General features: G+C 36.6%; 3 protein-coding genes across 8 annotated transcripts; all 3 read right to left on the bottom strand.

The window, feature by feature from the left end:
* Window positions 1–342: 342 nt before the first annotated feature.
* mier1a (mesoderm induction early response 1a, transcriptional regulator) lies at window positions 343–9,021 on the bottom strand. 4 transcript variants are annotated; one of them, XM_073870272.1, is made up of 13 exons: window positions 8,909–9,021; window positions 8,434–8,467; window positions 8,110–8,263; window positions 7,869–7,995; window positions 7,663–7,792; window positions 5,688–5,746; window positions 5,523–5,595; window positions 4,697–4,848; window positions 4,533–4,614; window positions 4,232–4,326; window positions 3,948–4,075; window positions 3,688–3,818; window positions 343–1,608 (listed from the first exon to the last, which is right to left on the bottom strand). In XM_073870272.1, the coding sequence occupies exons 1-13, from the start codon at window positions 8,915–8,917 to the stop codon at window positions 1,343–1,345; spliced, it is 1,440 nt and encodes a 479-aa protein (XP_073726373.1). In that variant the 5' UTR covers window positions 8,918–9,021; the 3' UTR covers window positions 343–1,342. The 4 variants fall into 4 exon arrangements, with proteins under 4 accessions (XP_073726373.1, XP_073726371.1, XP_073726372.1 ...); XM_073870270.1 differs by having other exon boundaries at window positions 8,110–8,266; window positions 8,909–9,019; XM_073870271.1 differs by having other exon boundaries at window positions 7,869–7,991; window positions 8,106–8,266; window positions 8,909–9,019.
* A 385-nt stretch (window positions 9,022–9,406) lies between these two features.
* slc35d1a (solute carrier family 35 member D1a) lies at window positions 9,407–21,184 on the bottom strand. The gene is made up of 12 exons (XM_055213338.2): window positions 20,844–21,184; window positions 20,129–20,162; window positions 19,943–20,029; window positions 19,615–19,682; window positions 19,425–19,496; window positions 19,236–19,304; window positions 17,321–17,423; window positions 15,046–15,138; window positions 13,828–13,895; window positions 11,088–11,166; window positions 10,924–11,006; window positions 9,407–10,840 (listed from the first exon to the last, which is right to left on the bottom strand). Exons 1-12 carry the CDS (start codon window positions 20,951–20,953, stop codon window positions 10,732–10,734), a joined length of 975 nt encoding a protein of 324 aa, XP_055069313.2. The 5' UTR covers window positions 20,954–21,184; the 3' UTR covers window positions 9,407–10,731.
* A 1,305-nt stretch (window positions 21,185–22,489) lies between these two features.
* Window positions 22,490–25,897, bottom strand: LOC129451262 (uncharacterized). 3 transcript variants are annotated; one of them, XM_073870275.1, is made up of 8 exons: window positions 25,449–25,897; window positions 25,251–25,352; window positions 24,934–25,043; window positions 24,568–24,662; window positions 24,053–24,197; window positions 23,874–23,976; window positions 23,598–23,742; window positions 22,490–23,502 (listed from the first exon to the last, which is right to left on the bottom strand). In XM_073870275.1, exons 1-8 carry the CDS (start codon window positions 25,523–25,525, stop codon window positions 22,558–22,560), a joined length of 1,722 nt encoding a protein of 573 aa, XP_073726376.1. In that variant the 5' UTR covers window positions 25,526–25,897; the 3' UTR covers window positions 22,490–22,557. The 3 variants fall into 3 exon arrangements, with proteins under 3 accessions (XP_073726376.1, XP_073726377.1, XP_073726375.1); XM_073870276.1 differs by having other exon boundaries at window positions 23,874–23,958; window positions 25,449–25,896; XM_073870274.1 differs by having other exon boundaries at window positions 23,874–23,979; window positions 25,449–25,895.

Genomic DNA, 25,897 nt, shown 5'->3' on the forward strand with positions numbered 1-25,897 from the left:
TAACAAAGACATCTCAAACAATGTCATCTTTGCATTAAAAATGAAATATCTGAACAAATCACACTTAATGACAGTTGTCATAAACGTGCATAAAATCTCCTTCATGGTCATGACACGTGTCATGTCAGTCTTACAAACACCCTTTTAAGTAAACTGTTGGCTATAATTTATTACAAATTATTTTACGGACCCCCTGGCTAAGCATTTAGGACCACCAGGACCTCACATTGAGAACCCTTGATCTAAATGAAGGTCAATCATTGGTTGCAGAAAGACCTGCTATTTAAAATACAAAAAAGATTTAAATATAAATCCAAGTAATCCAAAAGATTAAACATGATACTTGGGTAGGCAGTTTGGGTTTAATTAATTAAAACAGACGTTTTCTAAAATTTTCTGACACTACATTTGAAATAGTCCTGAGCCAAAGCATACACATATAACAACAAATTAAAGTAACTGTAGAATCCTTTCATCAATTAAGGTTCTATACAAACTTAAATACACTATTTTAAGAATAAGATGACATCCTTACAGCGAGAGGAAAAAACAATAAATAGCACCATTCACCATGTCTTTGTCATTTAATTCTCCTCACTCCAGTCTGTACAAATATACTCTGTATTCTGGCCTCATGCATCACCAAAATTTGGTTAAAAAAAATAAATAGCTATCAAATACAAAAATATGACAATATTTCATATAAAGAGGAAATCTGAAAAAGGTTTTCAGCAAGTGTTAAATGACTTACGTAACCATTCAACTTTGGTCAAACAGGAAATTCAAAAATTAAAGAATGGAATGCTATAAAGTGTTCAGGAAAAAAATAACCTTTTTACAATAATCATGGCCTAAAATACTTAAAAAATGTCCCAAATACAAAAATGTTGTATTTTGTAATAATTTACATTTTGGATATTTACAGTGTACTTCAGATCAAGCAGGTTTTCCGCAGTGTGCACTTACAGCTTGAAAAAGATTGTGCACATGATTTTAAAGTTTCACAAAATACAGTCAGTTGTCCTTTGGAAATCATCTAAAGAAAGCATAATAACATGATCGTCTTAACCTATAATAAATAGTGCTACAAAGTTGACAGTGGTGAAATGACGGTCTAACGTGAATCTCAACCTTCCATAAACATGACTGGGATACGAACCGACATTAGTGGCAGTACATACATACATACATACAAATGTGCTTTCATTAGCATCCCTGAAATTCAGAAACATCTCTCAGCTACCTTCATGCTAAAACAGGGTACACCGCCCTGAATCAAACCCAGAGGTTTGATGCCTGCGGGTTTGACCTTCAGCCTTTTCTCTGGCCATTTGCTTTTGAGTCAAATGGTTTCATTGTGGGCGACAGCCTCTTCACTGTTGGGTTCTGTCTCAGTCCTAATTCTTTTCAGAGGTCTTTCCAACTGTTCTTCTTCTTTCTGTTTTACTATGATGTCTGTGACCTCTGCGCTCGGGCTGCTGGAGTCAGGGTCAGGATGCGGAGGCTTGCTTGCTGTGGAAATATCTGGACACGTGATTGAGCCGTTCGTCTGAGATGTATCATCTTTATCACTGGCAAGCGCCTCCTCCGTGCAATGCCTCCCTATGCCTGTAAAAGCAGCAGATGTGCTATTTTAACACACATTTTATCTATTAACGTTACACAATATGTCATATACCACAATCCACGTTTGATAAAACTTGATAATTTATAAAACAGATTGTTTTCCTCAAAAATTTTATTAGGATGAGCCATGTTTATCTGTGCATTACCTTAAAGGATTAGTCCATTTTCTTGGACGAAAGATCCAGATGGTTTGCTCACCACCATGTCATCCAGGGTGTTGATGTCTTTCTTTGTTCAGTCGAGTAGAAATTGTGTTTTTTGGGGAGAACGTTGCAGAATTTTTCTAGTTTTGATGGACTTTAATAGTACCCAACATTTAATACTTAACTCAATACTTAACAGTTTTTTTCAACAGAGTTTCAAAGGACTATAAACAATCCCAAACGAGGCATAAGGTCTTATCTAGCGAAACGATTGTCATTTTTGACAATAAAAATAACAAATATACACTTTTAAAGCACAACTTCTCGTCGTGTAGATCCGGTCGTGATGCGCCAGCTGACCTCACTACGTCACCGCAATACGTCGTGACGTCAAGAGGTCACAGAGGACGAACGCGAAACTCCGCCCCAGTGTTTACAAGCGTCTTGAAAGAAGACCGTTCCTACGTTGTTGTATGTCAACTGATACTAATTAATGTCTTTGTGGCAGTTTATTGTTTAAAATGGTCCGCAAATGTGCGTTTTATATATCTAACACGTGACCTCCCTACGTCACTACGCATTTACATTAGGTCGCGCTGGACCGGACCTTGACGAAAAGTTGTGGTTTAAAAGTTTTTTTTTTTCTTGTCAAAAATGACAATTGTTTCCCTAGACAAGACCCCTACGCCTCGCCTGGGATTGTTTATAGTCCTTTGAAACTCCGTTGAAAAAAAAAATGTTAAGTGTTGAGTTAAGTATTAAATGTTGGGTTCTATTAAAGTCCATTAAAATTAGAAAAATTCTGCAATGTTTTCTTCAAAAAACACAATTTCTTCTGGACTGAACAAAGAAAGACATCAACATTTTGGATGACATGGTGGTGAGTAAATTATCTGGATTTTTCTTTTAAGAAAATGGAATATTCCTTTAACACTATATTCCTGCACCAAGTGGTTTGGATACTGTAAAGCAGCTTACAATTTCAACTATTTTACTAGGGTCAAATGCTTATTTTGATTATTAAAGGTTTAGTCCATTTTCTTAAAAAATATCCAGATAATTTACCCACCACCACGTGATCCAAAATGCCGATGTCTTTCCCTGCTCAGTCAAGAAGAAATTATGTTTTTTGAGGAAAACATTTTAGTGGACTTTAATGGACCCCAACACCTACGTCCCAGTGTTTACAAGTTTGGAGAAAGAGGACCATTCCGACGTTGTTGTATGTCGAATGATACTAATTAAAAGTCTTTGTGTCAGTTTATTGTTTAAATGGTCCGCAAATGTATGTTTCATATATGTAACATGTGACCTTTCGATGTCATAGGGCAATTACGTGTTGGGGTCCATTAAAATGTTTCCCCGAAAAACATAATTTCTTCTCGACTTAACAAAAAAAAATCAACATTTTGGATGAAATGGTGGTGAGTAAATTATCTGGATTTGTTTTTAAGAAAATGGCCTATTCCTTTAAAATAAAATGTAAAGTCCCATTTTGTGCATGTGTTACTACATGGTGCTTTAGTTTAGCTGCTAGATAGCACAGTACTCTAAAAATGTATCATCTTTAAAGCTCAGCCTTTAACCATTTACATGCTAAGAGATGTGTAGAACGTCAAATCAAAATTATTGGTCAAGTTTAACTGCATTTGTTCATTTTGTTTCAGTAGAAATTTTTAAACAAAACAATGCCCCTTATGTAAAGACCTCTAAAGAAATTTATCTGATCACCGACTAGCCAATTTTGAATATATCTAAACATCAATAAACCGCTTGAGGGTGTTGCAGTCATTTATGTATCACTTTCCATCAACATACCACCGTTTCACTGCGGTTAAATCAATGTAATTCACAATCTTTTTGATTGTCTTACTGCTTCATAAAGAAATCTGTAAATATGATAGATTGATGCACCGACCGTTCTGAGTGTTTGTGCCGCTGTCTGTCTCTGACGTGTGTTTGCTGTTATTCGAAGTGGAGGGAGGAGGAGAGGCAGATCCACTGGACTCCGAGCTCTCCCTCTCATCCAGAAGACGCTCCATATAATCCCTATAATACCATACAAACACGAGGCAGGATGTGAGCTCAAACTTCATGGAAATCTACATACACACAGAGTTTAATTAAAGGATTCTGACTGATAACCTTTAATGTGCCACATGGTATTTTACGACTTACGAGACTCCTGGTCGAAGGATGTATTTTCTTTTCCCAAGCTTGGTTTGCTGTGCAAAGAAATCATAACGCTCAGATTTCTTCCACATGTAATAAAAGGCCACACATTCCCCTACAGATCTAGTTCTCACCTGTAACAATAAGTACCTAATTGAATTTATGAAGAATAATATCAAATCTGACTGATTTATTACTCTAGTTAAGTCATTCAATATTCAAATGCTAAAAACTGTATACTGGCAGTCGAATTTCATCTATGTTTGTTTTAGAACAAGGTGAGCACTAACCTTATTTGCTTGTATTGAGCTGAAATCTTTCCCATATGCCTTGAGTCCTTGCTCAAAACCTCGACACTCTTCTTCCGTCCAAACTGACATCTCCTCTGAGAAGGAGAGATTTTAGTTAACACATTCAGAATCCTGACTGGCATGCTGAGAGCTCCATTATCACAGACTTCTGCACTTGAGCCCAAAAATAACTTTCTGAAAAACAATACTTGATGTCAAGGGATATGAGGAGAACATGCCGTTTGGAACTTTTGCTCATGGAGCTGCCACATTTTTATACATGTAGGCTACACAAACTCACCTTTGGCAGCCTTCACATTAAACTTCAGTCTTCTTAAAGCTTCGTCTGCATTAAAGTCGCACTTAACTAATTCATATAGAGCCTGAAATATAAATAAAGAAATTTAATTTTTTTTAAAAAGGGCCTGAGAAGTATGATGTTAAAGAACCTCTGTGATAACCTGCCTGTTCATTGTCTTTCACATGAGATCCTTCAGGAATGGCAGTGACACCAGTCTCTTCTCCGGTGCGTTTACAGGCCTCAGTTAAAAACTCCACTACTTGTTCCTCTGGAAGTAACTCAGGTTTCCACAAAAGCTGATCCTCATCTTCATACACTACAGTCAAAGGACACAAAGAAAGAAATGCTTATTAAGACAGAAAGCTAAAAATAAGCTTAAAGGGACACTCCACTTTTTTGATATATTTGAAATACTTTCCAGCTCCTCTTGAGTAAAACATTAGATTTATACCGTTTTGGAATCCATTCAGCCGATCTCCGGGTCTGGCGATACCACTTTTAGCATAGCTTGGCATAATTTATTTGGCATAATTTATTTAATCTGATTAGACCACTAACCCTAACTTTCAATCGCAGGGGACTTTTTCAGGCGCTGCGTAATATCATTGCACCTCCTGCAGCCATGTTACGGCAGCAAAGTCCATTATTATTACGCCAGAATGAGAGTATAGTTCCTAGTCATATCGGCCTATAAAATCTCAACTTTTAATTTTCCGTCAGTCTAATACACGATGTAACTACAGAAGAGTCAAGTTTTAAATAGGAAAAATATTAAAACTCTTTGGTTATTTTTGAGCGCGATGCTAATGGTCTAATCAGATTCAATGGATTATGCTAAGCTATGCCAAAAGAGGTACAGCGAGACCCGGAGATCAGCTGAATGGACTCCAAAACTGCAAAAATCCAATGTTTACCTCTAGCGGAGCTGGAAATCGAGCATATTTTTTTAAAAAGTGGAGTGTCTCTTTAATACAGGCTACTTGCTGGTACCTTTTTCATTGTCCATATACTTGCACAGGCCCACAGGAGTTTCTGCTTGATACATTGAACCCACCATGATTTCCTGTGAATGACAACAGAGTAAATAAGAAGCATCTGCATACCTAACCATTAGCTGAACATCACATCTGAGTCCAGACTTCCAACGAATGTTACCTTCTTCCAGTCCTCAGATGGAATATATTCTTCATCTTCAGACTCATCCTCTGCGTTTCCTAGAAAAAACAAGGTATGTTTATAATGGCTTTGACGTTCTTTTATTCAGTTAAACGCAAAGAATTTTATATTAAAGTGCCATTATGTTATCTTGTATTGGCAACAAAATGACATCACACCATGAAGGACATCCATCCAAATGACTTCAATTGGTTAATAAATGAATTCTGAAATTAAAGCGGGCTGTATACTTCTGCGGCAATTGTACGGGGTAGCCTACGCAGAGACACGAAACCTACTAAGTAGCCTACGTCATAGCCTGACGTGCACCTCTCCCAAAATGTAATGGCGCGTCAAAGCTAAACAGATCACAAGCGCTGTGATTGGTCTGCTAGAATCCCTTTCCAACAAGTCAAAAATATCTGTGTCGTATTTTCGCTTATGACAGTAAAAACAAGAATGGGACAAGTTGAGATGCGATATTAAACTCAATCTATCTATTTACCTCAATCACTGCGGGTCTTCTCAAATAACATGCACAAGTTTCTTCATCATTTGTGAGTTTTAGCTGCTCTGCTATTGTGGGTTACACGCGTGGATACTGCCTACAAGCGGTCTGCATGTGTAATTTCATGTCGACGTGAACAGCAACGCAGAGGTATGAATGAAAACCGTTGCGTAGCCTACTATGGCATAGGCCCTACACAGAACTATAATGATCCCTAAAACTATTAATATTTTGAGTAATCGATATCTTACACATCCACGGAGGTCAGTGTGATAAGTTCAAATATGGCTGCACGCTGACAACATCAAATCTTATTGGTTCTTGCAAGACAAGTGACAAAATACACACATATGACAACCAGTCAAAAGAATCAGCCTCTTTCACACATTAATTTTGGTAAATTACCATGAATTTACCAGAATTTATTTATCAGTCAATACAAAAATGTGCTGTTCACACACTCGGTGACGTTCCGTCTTTTCACCAGTAAGACATCATTGACACATCAGTATAAAAATACTTGTAAACTCAGAGAGTAAGCGGAAGTTACATCTGGTGCACGGTGAGCTCAGTGTTGTATTTGTAAACACTGGCGGGTTATGACTTCATATCCACGGTCCATATTTAGTTGTTTTCACATCTGTGGCAAATGCTGATGGTCGCAAAGTTGCTTGTCACCAAACAACATTGCATTAGGCGAAGTCAAACGCAAACTGCGGAAACAACAGCACTGTTTGCACATTAGGCTTCACAGAGGGTGTGCTAATGACGTCAATAATTCTGCAAATATATGGTAAGCTGTTGTAAACAACTTTGGTGAAGAAATGTGGATGTTAACTTCAGCGTCATCTGTATCAAAACTTTATGATTGGCCCAAAGCTGTCAGCACGGTCTCAAGTCGTCTGTTCTAAATGCGGTAATCTATATTTTTTGTTCACACATAGTGCTTGCTTACCGGTAAATTACTGGTAATCTTACAACCTCTCTTACTGGTAAATTGGCAGCACTGATTTACCATAAAGGTTCTGTTCACACATGATTAACAGCAATTTACCAGTAATTTACCAGTAAAGACTGTATGTGTGAAAGGGACTAGTGACATTCTGCCATATTTAAACATATCACGTTTAGATTGTTTACATTCATTTTCACTAAATAAGCTCAAGATGTTCATTGCTGTGCCTCACAGATGTTTTGTCTCACTTCAGTGCATCACCCACTAGAATTGTTTGGGAGTACTTGATGGATGTGCAATTTTGGCAGACAAGAAGATAACATGACAGCATTTTAATGTAATATTATTTGTTTGTGTTTGGATATAAAAGGAAGCCATAAAAATCTGGGATGGTATAAGAACTGTCTTTTTTGTGTGTGTGTGAACTACTGTTTTTCTTCAAGCGATCATCTTTATGTTCTACAAGATACTGTGTTGGTACTATGTTGCAATGAATTAAAAACACAATGTACCTTCTAAATAGATAGATGGCTGAGAGCAGATAAGTTGAGCTGTACTGTGTGAAACGCTGCAGGATGGAGGCTCATCACTGGATGACCGAGTGTCCTCCTCTTGATCCGAAAGGTCCTGCTTCTCCTCCTCCTGACATCAACATTTACAATGTTTATGCCAACATGAATCAATAGAAATGAAAGTACTCTTTTAGATAAATCATTACTTTAAGTTTACTGCTGCAAGTGTTCTCTGAAGAATCCTCTTCTTGAACATCTTCATCCTCTTCCTCAGGAGAACCACCAGCACTGTAGCCATACAATTTGAGAAGCTCGTGAATGGGCATCTCACCCTCCTACAAAACCATGCAGAGTTCTAGTTAACAGTTCATCCGGACTGTTCAAGGGAATTAAGTCACCATACCATGTGTTATATGAAAATTATATAAACAATTAACACATGGACCTTCCCGAGTGAGATCATCTATTTCAGCACTGAAGTTAGTCTCTCCTTCCAGCTTTTCTTCTTCCTCTACGGTCCGCTCATCATCAAAGTCATGAACAAGCATATCTGCTGTAGGATCAAAGTCCTTGTCTTCATCCTGGCCCATTGGACCATCTCCTACTTAACACAGTCATAATAAATAATACAGTATAATAAAAAAAATATTATATTGAATAGTAAATAAAAGAGGCAATATATGCTACAGTTTAGGGAACAAAAAGCAACGTAAATCAATTTGACAGCTGCAAATAAAACTAATACTAATAAATGAAAAATAACATATTTACCTTCAATCCCTGGACTAACGTTACTTAAGGGAGGCTGAAATAATAAATAAATATTATTACCCCCAAAATTTTACATGTTACGCTTGAAAAAGAAAAAATAAGACAATAATAAAAAGCTGATATTATGACATAAGAATTAATGACTAATATACAACCCTGGGTAAATATGATAACCATTATATTTTTTAACAAAATTTAACTCAACCTTACTTAATAATTCATGAAGCAATATTAGTGTTTCTAAATAAAAGCAAAAAAGGAGTGAAGTGGAGGTGAGTTTGGCGCTCAGGCAACAAGTTAGCTGCTAGCTGCTAAAACATTCAAATTGGGCGCGCTAACCTGTTTACTAATTATTCTTGGCTTAACGTTAAAAAAATCACTTTACCGTGTAAACATTAGAAAATAATAACGGAAGTTAAATTAATAAAATATTGCTGTGACTTTTAATATTCTTAATTTGTTGTGTTTCTCTCACCTCCGCCATAGTTGCTGTAGATACAGTGAAGCTAGCGATGATGTGTTTTATTATGTGATGGCGAGTCCAGCTTCACTGCTGTGAATACAAAATAAAGTACTAAAAAATAAAAGTCCCATGACGACTTCAAAAAATAATAATTCGAGTAGTATTTAAAAAATAAATATACGTATTATTATAATAAGAGTCCAGTTGCTTTAAATTTGCCCACATTTTAGTTTTATTAGCCTTTTCCTAGCATTTATTATATCGTTATTTAAAAATATAAACATTTGAAACCTAAAACAAGTTATTTCTGTTTCAGGTTTCAGCAGGTTTTCAATTCGAAATTACATTTTTTTTAAATCCTCTAGGGAAATTTCATCTTAACATCTAAATTTACTGCTAAATTCCCATTCACTTGTTCCCGGCTTGACAAGAATTTTAGGATTGTTTTGGTTTGCAACTGTGTCCTCAGCTGAAAAGCACACATCTAAATATTATGCAATATCCAATATATAAAAATAACAGTAGGAAAGTGTTTATTTTATTATGGTTAACAGTATCAGGAAAATAATTCAAATAACATATATAAACATCATGGAGTTGAGGTATTTAAAGGTCAAATACACTTGTTTCTCACTGATACAATCACTTTTTGTTGAGCTTTTGTTGACATGAATAATAAAATGAGTTTTGTTTTGTAGGTGTTTTCAAAACTTAATTAAAATAATGAACAGATTCAAACAATAAATACAAGTTGCATTTGCAGTAACAGTAGGTCTTTGAAGAATATCAGTGCCAGAGTAACAAAATCTGAAAATGCACATTATCAATAAAATGAGAATTTCCAAGCGAAGTTATACGAATGTGTATAGACATTCATTGAAGAACCTCGAAATACATCCTGGTATGGTACAAATATATAATTACATTTATAACAGGCAATAATTGAGAAACCTGTAATGATTTTTTTGGACCAACATCTGAGATATTTTTCTGACTATATATATATTCTCCATAGCCATATTTGACAAAAATGAAAATACTGAAAAGTTCTTGTACCTTGTAATATAATCATCTTGCAAAAACTACTTACAAATAAAAACTGACAAACTTGTAAACTGTTAAAGTGCAATTACTACATTTGTCTTTACAATAAACAAACCATTTTTCCATCAATACAAAACAAATGGAGTTACTGCATACCTTTCTCAAGTAAAAAAAATCAGAAAAGCAGTTATTTCAGGTAAAACTGAACATTTCATAACACTGTGGTGGACGCAAAGAAATACAGTATCTTGCTTGTTTAAAGCTTCTTATCAAAAGATTAAAATCATGTGTCAACTTAGTTGCACACACAAACGTTACTTTTTTACACACTTCTCTTGTATCATTCAGGCTGTGAACAAACATTTGTGCAGCTTGTGATGATAAAACTTGATTTCAAGTTGTGTTGTAACACCGTACCAGTACAGTTGCAAAACCATTTGAGCTTCACAGCAAAAAAGTCTCCCTTTTTATAACTAAAATGAAAACATTTAACTAAAATCTATAAAAAGAAACTCCCATAAAAATAAATAGTTTCCATACCAACTAATTAAAAGTACTCTTCAACAGGCAGTACAACAGCTGTCTCAACTGTAACGACAGTCATTATTCCCAATTTGGGGCAAACAGCAGCCCAGGGATAACAGTTCAGTTTAGGACACAAAACCAGTCCTACATACATTTTAACATGTCCTTCACAGTCATCTCATTTCACCAACCACCTGCCTGGGGTGACCTCATTGGCTACTTGTAAAAACTCACAGACGCAGCTCTGTGCGAATTAAAAGCACCGGTCATACAGACACTTTCCCTTTGACCTCCAATTTGTTGCCATTCTCGCTCGGTTTGGTCGTCTGCTCCTCTGTGAAGGTAATATAGGAGTACACCAGACTGCCAGCAATACTGAGAAAACAAGTAGGGACATTCACAGCATTAGTTTCAAACCACATCTAACACCATCTTTTTCCTTTTAGGGAAAGGCTTACCTGATGTTTAGACCAATAAAGTTAGTCCATGAGAAAATGTAGTCCCCCCCGAACACCATTCCAATGTATGTCACTAATATATTCTGCAGAGGAAGATAAGAGATTAATACAGTAAAAGGCAAAATAAGCACTGCCTTTGCAAGAGGGAGAAAAAAAATTCTTACTTTCAGGCAGCCAACAATGGTAGTAGTAAGCGCAGAATTATACTGAGTGCAAAGAACGGTGGAGTACATTAAAACGAACCTACAAACATAAAGACATAAGTTAGAATGAAGACATGGCTGCCATCTGATATCTTACATCTAATTCTTTCATTTTTATTACAATTTCTTTAAATCATTATACAGACACTACCATATAAATAACTAGAGATGCACTCATATAAAAATGTTCTACCGATAGGCAATTATTCCTACTGATATCTGCCGATACCAATAGTTTGGTGGTTATATTAACTTGCATTAACTCAATTCTAAAGATTACATTTTCTGAATATTATTCATTCATAGAATGACCATTAATATTGGACATTAAACTAGTGATGTTTCTTTACCATTTCTATACACAGAGCAAAAATGCATTGCATTTTCCTGTTCTCTTTTTATTGACAATATATATATTAGACACCAAGACTATCGGCTGTTTTTAAACTATCGAACAATACAGAATAGTAGTAAAAATTTATTTTAACGACCAATACCAATGATTGGCCAAGTGCATCTTTATAAATAACAATATAAACATGTAAAAGCATGTAAAAGTGATCAATATCGATATGAAGAGCTCAGATGCAAAAGCCACCAAAAGCCTCCAAACACCACCTCTGTTAAAAATTAGATAATGATATTGACTGTCAATGACAATGCTCTGCTTGGCCAATAGCTGTGTATTATTTACGATAAGAAAAAATGATGTCTCTATGGACACACACCAGTAACGTCTTTTTCTAAGGCATGTTTATAAATGATGCCTAAACATCTTAATTTAACTATGGCCTAGTCCAGGATTTAGCTAAGCCTAGTCTGTGAAACCAGGCCTATATATCGGGTCCTGATCTCACTGTCGTGGCTCATTTCTGCCATAACAACTGCCGCCTATACATAATCTCTTACTTATTACACGTTCATCAAATACTTTTGCTTTAATCCCAGCATCACGACATTCAAAAAATACTGATTAAATGCCGCTATCATTTTTCAGCAAAGTCCTCTAATGTGGCAATGGCATTCACACCAGACGCAAAAAGAGGCGGCAAGCGCAAGTGACTTACATGTTAAAGGCGCTCTAAGCGAATTGACGCGTTTTAGACCATAAAACATTTTTTGTTACATACAGCAAACATCTCCTCACTATCTGCTTGCTGCCTGTCCGCTGATCAAACTGTAAAAAAACACGATCTCTGTAGACAGCTCAGGCTCGACAAACGGCAATAACAACATAGTGGCCAAACCTAGCACAACAAAACATAACAAAGTGTTCCAGCCAATAAACGACAAAAAGGATTTGGGGGTGGGGGTTGGGCGCGTTCATGAAAGCACGGACGGGAGAGGGAGGGGGAGGCGTTAGCTACGCTCCGTTTGTTTGAAAACAGTTCAAACATCAACAGGAAGTGACGTCGCACATTATTCGCTTAGAGAGCCTTTAAGTCAATGCAAAGACGCAAATAGGCTTTTATGCGTGAATAAAGCGAGTAAACTCAAAATGTTCAATCGTTCAACTATGCGCGAATAGCCTCTATTTTTGTCACCTCTACCGCGGCTGGTGTGAACGTACAGTACATAAGAAGAATTTGATAAACGGTGACGCAAGTATGTCAAGGCACAGGTAATGTTTACCTAATAAATTAGGATATTGACAGAATTTTTCCGCCTTTTACCTTTATTCAGAAAGGACAGGAAAGAGTGACTGGAGACTTTTTTAGAAGTGGAGATATTTGTAGGGTTTTGCAGCTAAATAGTGTCAAATTATGAAATGACTAAAATGACATATGAAAATAAGGCATTTCAATTACTGACTAAAAACAATTTAATTGAATTTCATCTAAAAGTGAAATTATTGAACCTAAACATAAGAGTCTTATAAAATTGCTCATTTCCGAGAAAACATGTCAGACGCACTTAATGGAATAGTCTACTCATTTTCAACATTAAAATATGTTACCACCCCAACCAAGAACCGCCGATACATCCCTCCACCATCTGCGTGCGTGCACGCAAGCGCAGAAGCGCGCTGCGACGCCTCGACAGCATCCAGCCTAGCCCCATTCATTCAACGGCACCATCTAGAGACAAAGCCAGAAGTGACCAAACACATCAACGTTTTTCCTATTTAAGATGAGTAGTTATACGAGCAAATTTGCTAATACAAAATAAAACGTAGCGCTTTTCTAAGCGGATTTAAAAGAGGAACTATATTTTATGGCGTAATAGCACTTTTGGGAGTACTTCGACTCGCCTGAAAAGTCCGCTCCCCTTCTCACTCTCATAATGGTAGAGGGAGGGTGTTACTGTGCCGAGTCAAAGTACTGCCAAAAGTGCCACTACGCCACAAAACGTAGCTCCTCCCCCAAATCCGCCCAGAAAAGCACCACGCTTCACCCTGTACCACCAAACCCGCTTGTACAACTACTCGTCCCAAATAGGAAAAACGTTGATGTGTCTGGTCACTTCTAACTTTATCTCCGAATGATACCATTGAATGAATGGGGCCAAGCTAAATGCTATCGAAGCGTCGCAGCACGCTCCAGCGCCCACGTGCACGCACACAGATGACAGAGGGATGCATCAACAATTCCCAGTCAAGGCAACAACACATTTAAACATTGAAAATGAGTAGACTATTCCCTTAAGAGGGTTTTGCATCTGAGCCCTTCATATTTACCATTAAGTTTAAATTTGAACTCACCCCATTATACAAGAAAGGACAAACTGGCTTAAAAACAGCTTGTCTGACCAACCTTCATAATTGAATGCCTAAAGGGCAAAGAGGATGGAGAAAAGTCAAGGAAAATGCAACATAATTACCCAATTAAAAGATCAAACAACAAAGCAATTACACCATAAATGTGTCATCATTACCTTAACATTACCCTTTATAATAATCAGTTACTAAACTGGTTAAACAGGGGCATATTTGGGTCAAGATGTCACACCTTAAGACACTCGGAGTCGTGACATATAAAATAAAACTAAACATGTATTTACTTAATGGGCGATAACTAAAATCCACGTGTCTAAAAATTAAAGAACTCGCCTAACAAGAGTTTAACCGCAAGTCTCTACGTTTACCCTACTAGTTACTGTCCTGTACAATGGCAGCTTTGTGCAGGAGACACACTGGCTCCTGTCCTCAATGATTCCTGGAGCAGCGCCTGCCACATAAACCGGGGCCTTGCTGTGAACATACCAAGCTAAATAAAATGAAGCATTCATGGAGTAGGGCCCTGTCATCCTAACCCTCCAAACAACCGAGCCTTGTGCTCATGTTGCTTTTACAAAGACCAGGATGTAGTGCAGATTTTTTTCCTCTCTGCAGAATCTCTTTTTTTTCACACCAAAATAACATTTAGGCAAGAACAGGCAGGCTAAGATTTCAAGAGGATTCATATCAACCGTGCACAGTCGTTCCAATCGGCTAAAGGTGTGTGCTATCTGGCAATGCAGGCTAACGGCAGCTGAGCAGATGGTATGTGTCGTTGCCAGATCTTCTATGGATATAAGGTCTTGCTGAAAGATAGACCTCTCTTAGGACTGACTCATATCCCTGGGTAATTTCAAATCTGGTGTGCAGAAACATCTCATTTATAACTGAACATTACTACTTAGTCTTGTACTAAAATATTATATGGATTCTAAATATAAGCCCTTTCAGCTTTTCCATTTAGAAAATGTACGACAGAGTTGACAGTCAAGTATACTTTCTTAAAGAAACGATATAATGGCACCATAGACCGATGAGCGCAATTTTGTAATTTTATTGTGTTGTTTCTCTGTTGTTATGGTTGTCTGTAAAGTGCTTTGAGAAAGCTACTTTTGAAGGTGCTATACAAAATAAATGTATTATCATTATTATTATTATTTTAGTATGTGTCCTGAGAGTCGTTCGGCATATAAACGTTCTTACCTTATCCATGTCTCCGGTGACATGGGCCAAAAGCAGTGTTGGGAGAATCATAAATAAAGCATTGTAATAGAGCAGACCGTACTTGCCCAGCTCCTATAGGTCAGAAAAACAATACGAGAAATGAATCAGGTACAAAAAAAGTCATACTGCCCTACTAGTCTCTAATACTAACTGCTCTTTTGCTGATAGTAAACCAGCTGGCATGCCAGCAACTATGGGAAGCCAAAGTTCTTGCTTCAAGGATTGTGCATAATCTCTCTCCACATGTTGTACCAGTGTGACTTCCATCTTTCAAGTTGTCGGTGCTTTAGATAAACCTATTTTTATTTTGGGATAGGTTGGAAGTTTTCATTTCACAAAAAATAATGTATGGTGATGGTCTTAAAGGAAAACAGCACCGTTTTTCAATATCTTACTATGTTCCTACCTCAACCCAGACAAATCTAAACACACTTATCTTTTTTCAGTGCATGCACACGTGCATATTTGTACAGCGCGTCAAGAATGTGCCAGCACCCAGCCCAGCCCCATTCACTCCCCAGGATCCAAACAGGGATGAATTCAGAAGCCACCAAACACCTCCATGCCCTCCCCATTTAAAGACTGTTACATGAGTACTTACACGAGTAAGTATGGTGGCACGAAACAAAAAGTGGCAACGAGAACTATGTTGTATGGTGGAAGAGCGCTTAGTTTGCAGTACTTCGACCTCGGGCGCTGTAATATTGATGGAAGTTTGAGCGAGGGTGGGGGTAGTCAGGAGTGATGATGTTACTGCACGCCAAGGTCGAAGTGCTGCAAACTAAGTGGTCATGCATCATACAATATAGTTCTCATTTTTAATCCGCTCATTTTTTATTTTGTTTTACGTTTTATTTTGTGCCACCATACTTAATCGTGTAACTACTCGTGTAACAGTCTTTAAATAGGGAAAACATGGAAGTGTTTGGTGGGTTCTAAATTTATCCCTATTTGGATCCTAAGTAATGAATGGGGCTAGGCTAAATGCCAACACATTTATGACGTGCCGTACTAAGATTAAGTGCACGCACTGAGGAAAGATGGGTATGCATGAATTCATCCAAGTTGAGGTAAGAACACAGTAAAATACTGGTGTTTCCTTTAAAATGACTAAGATGGATCTTTATCAGGATGCACATGAATACAACAAATGTGACCCTTTTATCCAAATAATTTGGGCAATGCAATAAACACTCATGTTGCCTTACATTAAACTAGCTCACATTTAATCATAAAATGTATTAAAAATACCCAAAATGACCAGTGCTTTAAATATCAGTGTACGCAATGATAACCTGCTTATGTAACACAACAAAAAAGAAAATGAAAAATCATCCATTAATAGCAGTCTCGCACTACAGTTATTCAAATAATGATAAAACCTGAATCTGTTCTGATTCAATGTCAAACGTAGGCAAATAATATAAATCTGCATGAATATGATAACAAAGGTAAGGAACAGAAGTACGTCACAAATACATGAAAAACTATTTTGGATGCAGCAAGAATGCACTAGGTTCATGAAAATTACCAATGGGGCGGTTACCCACACAGGGATTAGACTAGTCCTAGACTAAAATAAAATAAATGTAAGAGCTGTCCAAACTGAAAAAAAAACGTAACATATCTTAATATACACGAGTGCCATTTGTTTTGCATCAAAATGTATACAAGTAATGTTTTTAGTAAGGCATGTTTGTTAAAACTAGTTATATTTTCTAATTAAACTAAGGCTTAGTCCTGGTTTAAGCTAATCCCTGTCCGGGACACCACCCCCATGTGTTATATAAGGTCAATGATTGGTTAAGCTTTAGTTTAAACCAACATTCAAAGTGGCATTTAGAAGTTTTTTTTATGTTGCAGAAATAACTTCTATACAGACTGGTAATATTTGATTGCTATGTAACTTTATATAATAAATTATTTATTATATGATAATTAAGTTTGGCACTGTTTGGGTCACCACTTATGTGGTAATCTTCACTGGAATATCTCGGTTCAGTTCAGTGTAAAACCAATTGAAAACCACTTATGCTGTCTGATAAAATAAACAGGAACACAGACTGTAACCACTTCTTCAATATATAAAACTAGCATATTTCCCACGATTAAAATACAGACCAGTACAAGATCTGCATAAAAGTGCTTTGTTTAAGTGAGCATGAGGAAGCGTTTTTTGCAAGTTAATGACTAAACGCTCACAGGAAAGCCCCCTGGGTTTCCTTTAGGAATCTCTATCGTAAATGGTCCTTACCTTAGAGTCAAGTTTCTGTTTCACAAACGCTCCATTGGCAGCAGTGAAAACATCGTTCATTAAAATGAACACATATCCTTGCAGATCAAAGGCCAGATCAGCACTAAACAAAATATAAGAGCATCAATTAAACATTTGTTATTATACATGTGTGCAAAAATATCCTTCCTTATATTGCGCTTATGATGCATGATAAGTTGTTATTGCAGCACGGTATCTTTACAAGGTGCGACTTTTTAGTGTAGGGGAAACCTTACAAGTAACATTACATTGTAAACACCGGCCTTTTACAACAAGTGGTTGGTGTATTTACTCTGATAATATTGAAATAAAGACAAAGCTATCTTTGTTCGCTTTATAAAATGATTAGTTCCAGTCCTCAACTCTGATTGGTCAATAGCTGTGTTTTAGTTACGATAAGGCACAGCAATGATTCTGTATATTACTGTGTAGCACCCTTAGCAACGTAAACACGTGAAAAAGAAACATTCGCTGACAAGGCCCAGATGACTTACTTCTTCCGGCTAGATTTTTAAGTCCGCATTTAATGGTCACTTTAGTATGCCTTGAGGCCATGTAAGCTGAGGAGCCACCTAATCATAAAAGTTAACATAAAAAAAACACCTAAAATCTATAAACCAGGGAAATGAGAAGAAATGTATTTCTTGTGAATGTAAATTAATTGTACTGTTTAAACAATGTATGTAAATAATGGTCACGGTTGACCCGATTAAATTAAAGTTAAAAGTACATATGGGTCACATGACAATCAAAACATGGCGTATTAAATATGTATTCATATCGCACCCACACATACTAGATAGAACGTACTGTTTGAACGATAAAGCAGTAGTTCATTTAATTCAGTAAATACTTTTACACTACATGATTTCGAAAGCACTTTTGTTGCTCAGGAACTATTTTTCCAGTGGAAGAAAGGCTTTTAATGATTTTACTTCAAAGTTGCACTACCCATGTTTTCATCCAATTTTTGCGCCGTTTTGTTATCGACAAAGTGAATATGCGTAAAAAAAAGTTTGCAAAATTTGCTGTCTCCAGTCTGTTTCCATTTAAATGGCCTTTTATCGACGAAATGGTGTGCGTGATGACGTCACAAAAAAAATTGTCACATAAGTTTTGGTGTTTCGCACAAGAAATCTGACTTTGAGACGTTTTTATACAGATTTTTGTATAAATCGTGTTCCAAATTGTCTTAAAAAAAAAAAGTATTCAGGCATATAGACATTTGTCAACTGTTATTTAAATTTCACAAAAAATTGCAAATGTATGAAATATCCAAAGACAACATCAAAAAGTGGTTGCTCGTCTGTTAGGCTTAAAGTAAGTCTTCACAAATCCACCTAGATCCAAAAACCAGATTTCCAACCAGAGTTGGTTCAAGCCTAAAGCTTTTAGGACTAAAGGTCGAGACTTAAATTTGTGGCCTCGGGTCTTTTGTAATATAAAATAAATGTGTTTTCACCTAATTAACCTGATTATGAGGTATCGACATTCCGTCGATATGCACTCAACTTAACTTTTTAATTTTAGGTTTTACACTTTTTTTACACAAAATGTGATCGATAATAAGTATTTCGATCAGTTTTATCAGTAAACTTTCTGATGCGCTTAACTTTTTCCTAGGATGGAAACATGGCTATCGATTATTTGTATTGTGTGGCAACCATTTAAGAATGCAATAAGATACTCAAGGCTCATGCTGTATTGTTAATAAATCACGGCTGAAGGGATTGCAGGCCCTCCACTTTGTGTCAGGCCTAACAACGCCCTAAAGCCATGACTTCCACAATACAGCCTCTTTTACCTTATTGCTTACATATGGTTAAACTGTGCTGGTGAAATAATGAATCACTATTAAAGCTTGTAAAACGTGCATTTCTTTGCAAACATTTACCTTGCGGCAACAAAGGCTCCAATTATCATAGTAAATACTGTGAGCTGAACTGGTCGGGAGAATTTCTTCCTGTCAAAAAGGAACAATAACACTGATTGTTATTATGATTCTTATCAGCTAAATCATATATTTAAATCAGTTACAATGTAATCTGGAACATTGCCATGGTAATATGTAAACTTTACTTACTTCAACAAAAAACCCTCAGCAAGCATAGTAAATAAAATAGAAAACCTCCTCAATACTGTAAACATTGGCAGGCTAAAGGAAATAAATACATGTTATTAGATGTTAATGCACAAAATCGAATTCTTCAACTTTTTAATGAAAATTATAAACAAATAATGCAAGATGTTTGCTGTTAGGAAGTGAATCATACTTGAGCCTTTTTGTTCCAAAAAGTCCTGTTATTTGATTCCCTACATATAGAAGAGGTAGAGGAAATGTCTGCAAATACAAGGAAGTACAAAAGATATTATGCAACCAAGTGAATCAATAACCCCAAATGAATTACCTTTACAAAGCAGCATTATGGTCCCATGTCAATAACTTCTAAAGTTGACCTAGAAAAAAATATTTTATATGCATGCAATATAAACAAACTAAAATGTCTATCTAGACTGGGTGAGAAACATGTGATAATATGAAAAAGCTGCCTACAAATGTAACATTTCCTATAATCTCTAGTTTAAACCAGGACTCCTTACCTTCCTGGGTATGCTACTATCAAATCCAGGAAAGGTGATCACCCGGAGGGCCTTTCCCACCCGTAAAACAACAACTGTTGCCAGCATCTGCACAGGAATGTCAAATATGTCTATATGATGTTCTATACAGCTTAAAGAGTTGAAACTTCAAATAAAAGTCTGATAAAACATTTTTCAATCACCCACCTGACCAATGCCAACACATATCGAGGAGGGGAACCTGTATGAAAAGACTGCACTTTATCAAAGACCAAATATTTTTTAACAGTTACAGCATTACATTTTTTTATATTACACAAACTTGTTGCGCAAATGTGAACTGCATTCATTACTTTAATTCTGATTGACACTATTAAAATGCCAAAGTTTCTTCTTATAAATTGTTAATTATTTTTATTGCATTTTAACAGTTGTCAAGTTGTTAACTTGTATGGACAGTTGCCCTGCCTGTCATTTTTCAAGTTTGAGATTTGAAAACAAAATTAGTATTTATTATTAAAAAATACTGAAAATGTATTAAAACTAAGTGGGGTTTTATGGAATAAATTGACACATGTCATAAATGTATCAGGTTATTTTTACAGTACGTAATGCCCACGGTCACAAAAATATGCATGTCATGTCATTGACTAATTTACATGGTAATGGATCAAAGCATACCATGGTATTACAGTGGTACCCACAATCATTATTACATGTAAGTTATTACCACATTCATTTTTGGTTAGCTTTTGTAAAACAGTCCCCTACTAGGCTACATGTTGAAACAGTACCAAACAAGCCCCCTAAAAATACCAGCCCCTAACGTTACCCAACCAGAGTGCCGCAAACTTAGTTGCAACTATTCTTCATCTACAGATAGCCAAGCACTATTTAGTCAACTTCAGTGAAGTCCTCTTACCTGTAATTGGTCAGCACGCTCTTGTTTACAACAACTATGAGAAACGAGCTGATTCCGTAAAAACCAGCGGCCAAAAGTTTGACTAGTACCGTTAACGTCTGATCCGCCATCCCAACCGCTTCATTCCTCTACTCAAATTGCTTCATTCGGAGCATAGCTCCTTTCTTCCTCCCCACGTTGACGCCTCTAAACTTCCGCCATGTTTACCGAGCAACGTATACTGTGACGACATTTCGGGCAAATCCCAATCAGAAGTGAGCATCCCTATGCATGCGTTGTTCACTTTGTAGGGTAGAGCACTTTAAGTGGGAACTCTGGATACATTTTGACTCATAATATAGCCGTTTAAAACACAATTAGGGAAGGGAGTTATAAAAACAACGTTACATTAGGTGGGTTTAAAAAATGTATGCAGCTCTGCGCAGACTGGGCAGTCTATGACATCAAAGTACCGCGTAAAGTGTTTAAAAGCTGTGCTTTTGAATTGTTCTCGCGGTACTTTGATGTCGGTCCGCGCAGGGTCGCATGAAGTCGAGCAGACTTTTTGTCTTTATTTCGGATTATCAAGATTTAGAATGGCTTTATTGGCGTGGTAAAAAAAAGGATCTTTACATTGCCAAAGCATAGAAACATTAAATAAACACTTTACAAAGAAATACACGTTAAAAAGAAGAAAAAAGATCATTCGCGTGCGAAGTGCGCTCGCCCTTTTATTTGTATGTGAAATAGATGTTGCCCTCTGTCGCCTACCTGTGGCAGCTGCACGCACGACTGGTACAAATATAGCTTTTCAGCTCTGTACAAAACTACTCATTATTTAAGGCGGCAATCCATAACTATTTGGTTAAAAAAGAACAAAAACAGTTATTGAGTAAGCACATTAAAATATTTTCTCTATATTATATTATATATCTCTTTATCTTACCCTCCTGATTCTTAATGGTACAGTAAGCTTATGCTAATGTTTGAGCTGTCATGTCGACATCATTTGACTAATGGTTTAATTATGCTTTACTTCATTTCCTCAAAAATAAAAAATAACCATTAGAGGACGTTCTGTGTGAGTTATTTTTAGGTTATTTAAAAATAACTAACATGCAACGTTATGGGAACGTTATTTATGGTTCCAAAAATAACCAAAAAATAACTATTAGAGAAGGTTCTGTATAAGTTAATTTTAGGTTATTTAAAAATAACCACCCTGCAACATTATGGGAACATTATTATATGGATCCAAAAAAATAACCATTGGAGAACGTTCTGTATAAGTAATATTTTTAGATTATTTAAAAAAATAACCACCCTGCAACTTTATGGGAACGTTATTTTATGATTCCAAAAAATAACCAATTCGCACTGGTCAGACAGACTCCAACAGACATGTCGTGTTGGAGTTGGTAGTTGTCTGACCAGTGCGAATTGGCCTTAGAGAACATTATGTAAAAGTTATTTTTAGGTTATTTAAAAATAACCACCCTGCAACGTTATGGGAACGTTATTTTATGGTTGCAAAAACATAAAACCTAAAACGAACGTTTCCACAACGTTATTATTTGGTTCCCCCAAAAAATAACCAAAAACAAACAATAGGGGAACGTTCTGTGTTTGCTGGGAACCCAGGTAAAGCACACAAGTGACATGCAATATTGTTTCAAACGCACCAAGATCATTTTATTGATTATGTCTCTTGAAAGAAAACATACATTTGACATTTTTAGTCACAACCAGCTGTTGGGATGTTTATTGCACTTGACCACTGTAAGTAACAGTTGGCTTCTAGGGTTTCACTGTCATTTACTAAACCTATGGTCTCTAAACACGTGTTACCCTCATCCATCGTATTCAGTGAATGGGGATCAGCCAGTGTGCTTATTTCAGGTGCTCCTGCTCCATCTTGACATGGGTGGTCTACAGAGCTGTTTGGTCTGGACACAGAAAAGCTCTCCACATTCAACGCCAACTTTTCATCATCTAGAACTCGTGACATTTCATAGTTATGTGATATATTATCCTGTTTTGTGGACCAGAATTCCTCTTGACAACGTTGCTTGGCAACAAAGTCAAGATTTTGACCACTTTGTAGTGGCCTGGAGATTACTATAAAATCCATTCCATTTTGTGTCGCTACAGGTCTCTGGGATTGTGCTGCTTGCAACCTCCCTTTAGTCATTTTATATATTGTTTTGAGATTGTCTGATGGACTTCTCTCAGCACTTTGGCTGGGGTTAATGCCATTGACCACCAGACCAACAGGGGTTTGTGCAATTCTTCTCTGTCTTGGCATGGGTAAAGGAACTGCTGGACTTTTGCTGGTGTTTATAAACGCCCTTGATGAAGGCATAACATCATAGCAATGGATGAAAATAGGACCCTCACTAGCATTTTTTAGAACATTTCCATCAGCTGAGAGAATATGTTCACTATGGATCTTCTTTGTTTTATGCCGAGTCTGTGGACCTCTCTGACTTTTTCTCATACTCTGTACCGTAGACGCTTTCCGCAGAGAATATGACATTCTTATGATGCCGACTTTACAGTTCAAGACCGAATCAGGATTCTGAATCAGGCTCTTTGACGTATCCAAAATGTGCAATCCCGGGCTTTTGAAGGGTTCGTACTGATTCTGGTCAGATATCAAAGGGTATGTCTCACTGACTATCTGTGAAATCAGGAAGTACATAAGAGCATTGAGTTCAGTTTGTGTTACAGGGTCATTCACATATGCAGAAGTAAATATAAAGTTTAAGCGTTTACTGGTAGATCTTTGTAAACAGTGGGAGATCTAGCGGTTAGAACTTTCACATTCTTTCTCTCCAGCTCATCATCGAAGCAAAGTGGAACAGGCTCAAAAACGAAATCTTCATTAATGCTCTTTTCAATAGGACTGTTTTTATTAGCCCTGAAAGAAGAACATGTAAAAGTAGAAAGAAAGATCATTCTTGCTAATTTGAGATAAAGGAGGATGTCCTGTTTTACAACTCAAAATAAGTTGATGCTCAAGTGGAAAATTTGAAAAAGTTTATTTTTCACCTTTTGTAAGGCTCATTGGTGCCAATTCTGACCACATTTCCCAAATGGAGCTGCTGAGCAATGACTTCTCCAGTAGAACCAGGTACTATAAAGGGCTCATTATCTTCTAAATGCACATTGTATATACAAACAAATAAGAATATCCTTGTTTTATATAAAATTACAAGTATCCAGCTCACCTTTCATTGCACTGAGGAGCATCTTTCCACTATTATTAGATTGGCTTGAGCACCACTGAGATGTTTTAGTGTGATTAAGTGCACCACCCACCAAAACCGTGCTGCTGGCCTTGCTCATGATATCTAGGGGAGGCATCTTCTTCACCTTAGAAAAATTTCCACAGTCACACATAAAAAAAGTTCAGTATGAGTCAGTACCGATTTTTTCAACGGTCACTATCTGATTATTTTTGACACTTTGCTAAAATTTGGTAAATGGTAATCTTTTATACGAATGTACCGCCCCCAATTTTATAATGTTTTAATTATTTTATAAGTCATTGCATTTGTGATAATTAACATTTTTTAAATAAATTAATAGACAAAAAGAATCAATAACACACTCAGAAAAAAAGGGCATTTCATCTCATAGTTTATGAATATTTTCGGGTAAATGTAGATTTGAAGTGTTTTCATCAGTGGTTAGAGTTAATAAGAGATTAAATGATGATGTCTCACTGCATATAATACAACACCTCTTTTGACCACTTCATCCTATGAATGGTGGGTTCAGAAGGTCGAACGGGCTTCTTTAAGGTTGTTGTCATGAAACCCTCTTTGTCTTTCTTCACTGTAAACAGTAATATAAAATTATAGTGCTCAGAAAAGAAAAGAAACTCTCATATCCTGTCAGTAACAAGATCATTATTTTCATAGCAACAAATCTTTGGAAAACTAACTTTAAAATAAATGTATGTATGGCACACAAATATAACTTTGACTTTGTATATAACCGTCTATATATATCCCAGTATTTGGTGATAGTCACATTTGGTCTAATGAACTGCATATTTAGTCCTGCTGTAGCCTACTAGCAGAAGATAATTTGATGAAGGGCTCACCATTAGTTGATCTCCTCAAGGCCAGGTCCTCAGGGCTTGTGAAAGGCCGAATGCTGACTTTGCTACTGATGGCCTTCATGCTGACCACATGAGCAACTTTCTTTGGTGGACTAAATGTTAAACATAAACATGGTTTAGATATGCAAAGGTATGACTGTTGAAATCTGTGTGTGTGTGTGTGTGTGTGTGTGTGTGTGTGTGTGTGTGTGTGTGTGTGTGTGTGTGTGTGTGTGTGTGTGTGTGTGTGTGTGTGTGTGTGTGTGCGTGCGTGCGTGCGTGACACAAGCAATGATGAGCTGTAGATGAATGCTCGTTACCTCAGATGTGTGTCTTCACTGACAGATGCTATTTCAGTTTTGGATTTAGAGAGGGGTACTTTATTCAGAAAGTCCGACTCAGGCACTGATGTTAAATGATTTACTTAAAAACGAATTAATGTATGTATTGTATATTCATATATTATACATACAATGCTTTACAGTACGTAAGACAATAGACTAGAATGGCGTTCACTCACCTTGGCGTATTTACTAAATACACTTTTGGAGTGTCTGTCCAAAACATTAAATGATTCTAGTATCCTTGTTGTCATCTGTAAGCTTTTGGGAATTAAAAAAAATAAAATTAAAATAATAATGCTAACTTTTGCGTAGTAATGTTACATCGCTGCTAATTTGACTAGAATTAGCCACACGCTTGTAATGTTAACACGCTGTTTCTTCTCTTTTTAGCGTATAGCAGAATTTATGACAGTGACTCCTCAGTGTTTTTCCGAGTTGCTGGAAAACTTTTCAATCTGCTGAGCTGATTACAGTCCTTTAAAATGCATCCACTTTAAAAATATCAACTTGCACTCCACTGCACTTGCTTGCTTCAACTGTTATGAACTTCAATGCGTTACTATAGCAACAGCGCAACTTATCAGACAACGCCCCTTTTCAGTCAGAGTTGGTTCGCTTATTTG

The sequence above is a fragment of the Misgurnus anguillicaudatus genome, chromosome 8, assembly GCF_027580225.2.
Source record: "Misgurnus anguillicaudatus chromosome 8, ASM2758022v2, whole genome shotgun sequence".
NCBI lineage: Eukaryota > Metazoa > Chordata > Actinopteri > Cypriniformes > Cobitidae > Misgurnus > Misgurnus anguillicaudatus.

Coding starts and splice junctions, on each gene's coding strand:
- mier1a (XM_073870270.1), bottom strand. Junction 4,849..5,522: donor GTATATGGACAATGAAAAAG/GTACCAGCAAGT, acceptor CTTTGACTGTAG/TGTATGAAGATGAGGATCAG. Junction 1,609..3,687: donor CGGCACAAACACTCAGAACG/GTCGGTGCATCA, acceptor CTGCTTTTACAG/GCATAGGGAGGCATTGCACG.
- slc35d1a (XM_055213338.2), bottom strand. CDS start 20,953: ATGGCGGATCAGACGTTAACGGTACTAGTCAAACTTTTGGCCGCTGGT. Junction 19,305..19,424: donor GCTGAGGGTTTTTTGTTGAA/GTAAGTAAAGTT, acceptor CCTTTTTGACAG/GAAGAAATTCTCCCGACCAG. Junction 11,007..11,087: donor CCATTGTTGGCTGCCTGAAA/GTAAGAATTTTT, acceptor CTTCCTCTGCAG/AATATATTAGTGACATACAT.
- LOC129451262 (XM_073870274.1), bottom strand. CDS start 25,525: ATGACAACAAGGATACTAGAATCATTTAATGTTTTGGACAGACACTCC. Junction 25,353..25,448: donor TTTAGTAAATACGCCAAGGT/GAGTGAACGCCA, acceptor TCGTTTTTAAGT/AAATCATTTAACATCAGTGC. Junction 23,980..24,052: donor GCTCCTCAGTGCAATGAAAG/GTGAGCTGGATA, acceptor ATGTGCATTTAG/AAGATAATGAGCCCTTTATA.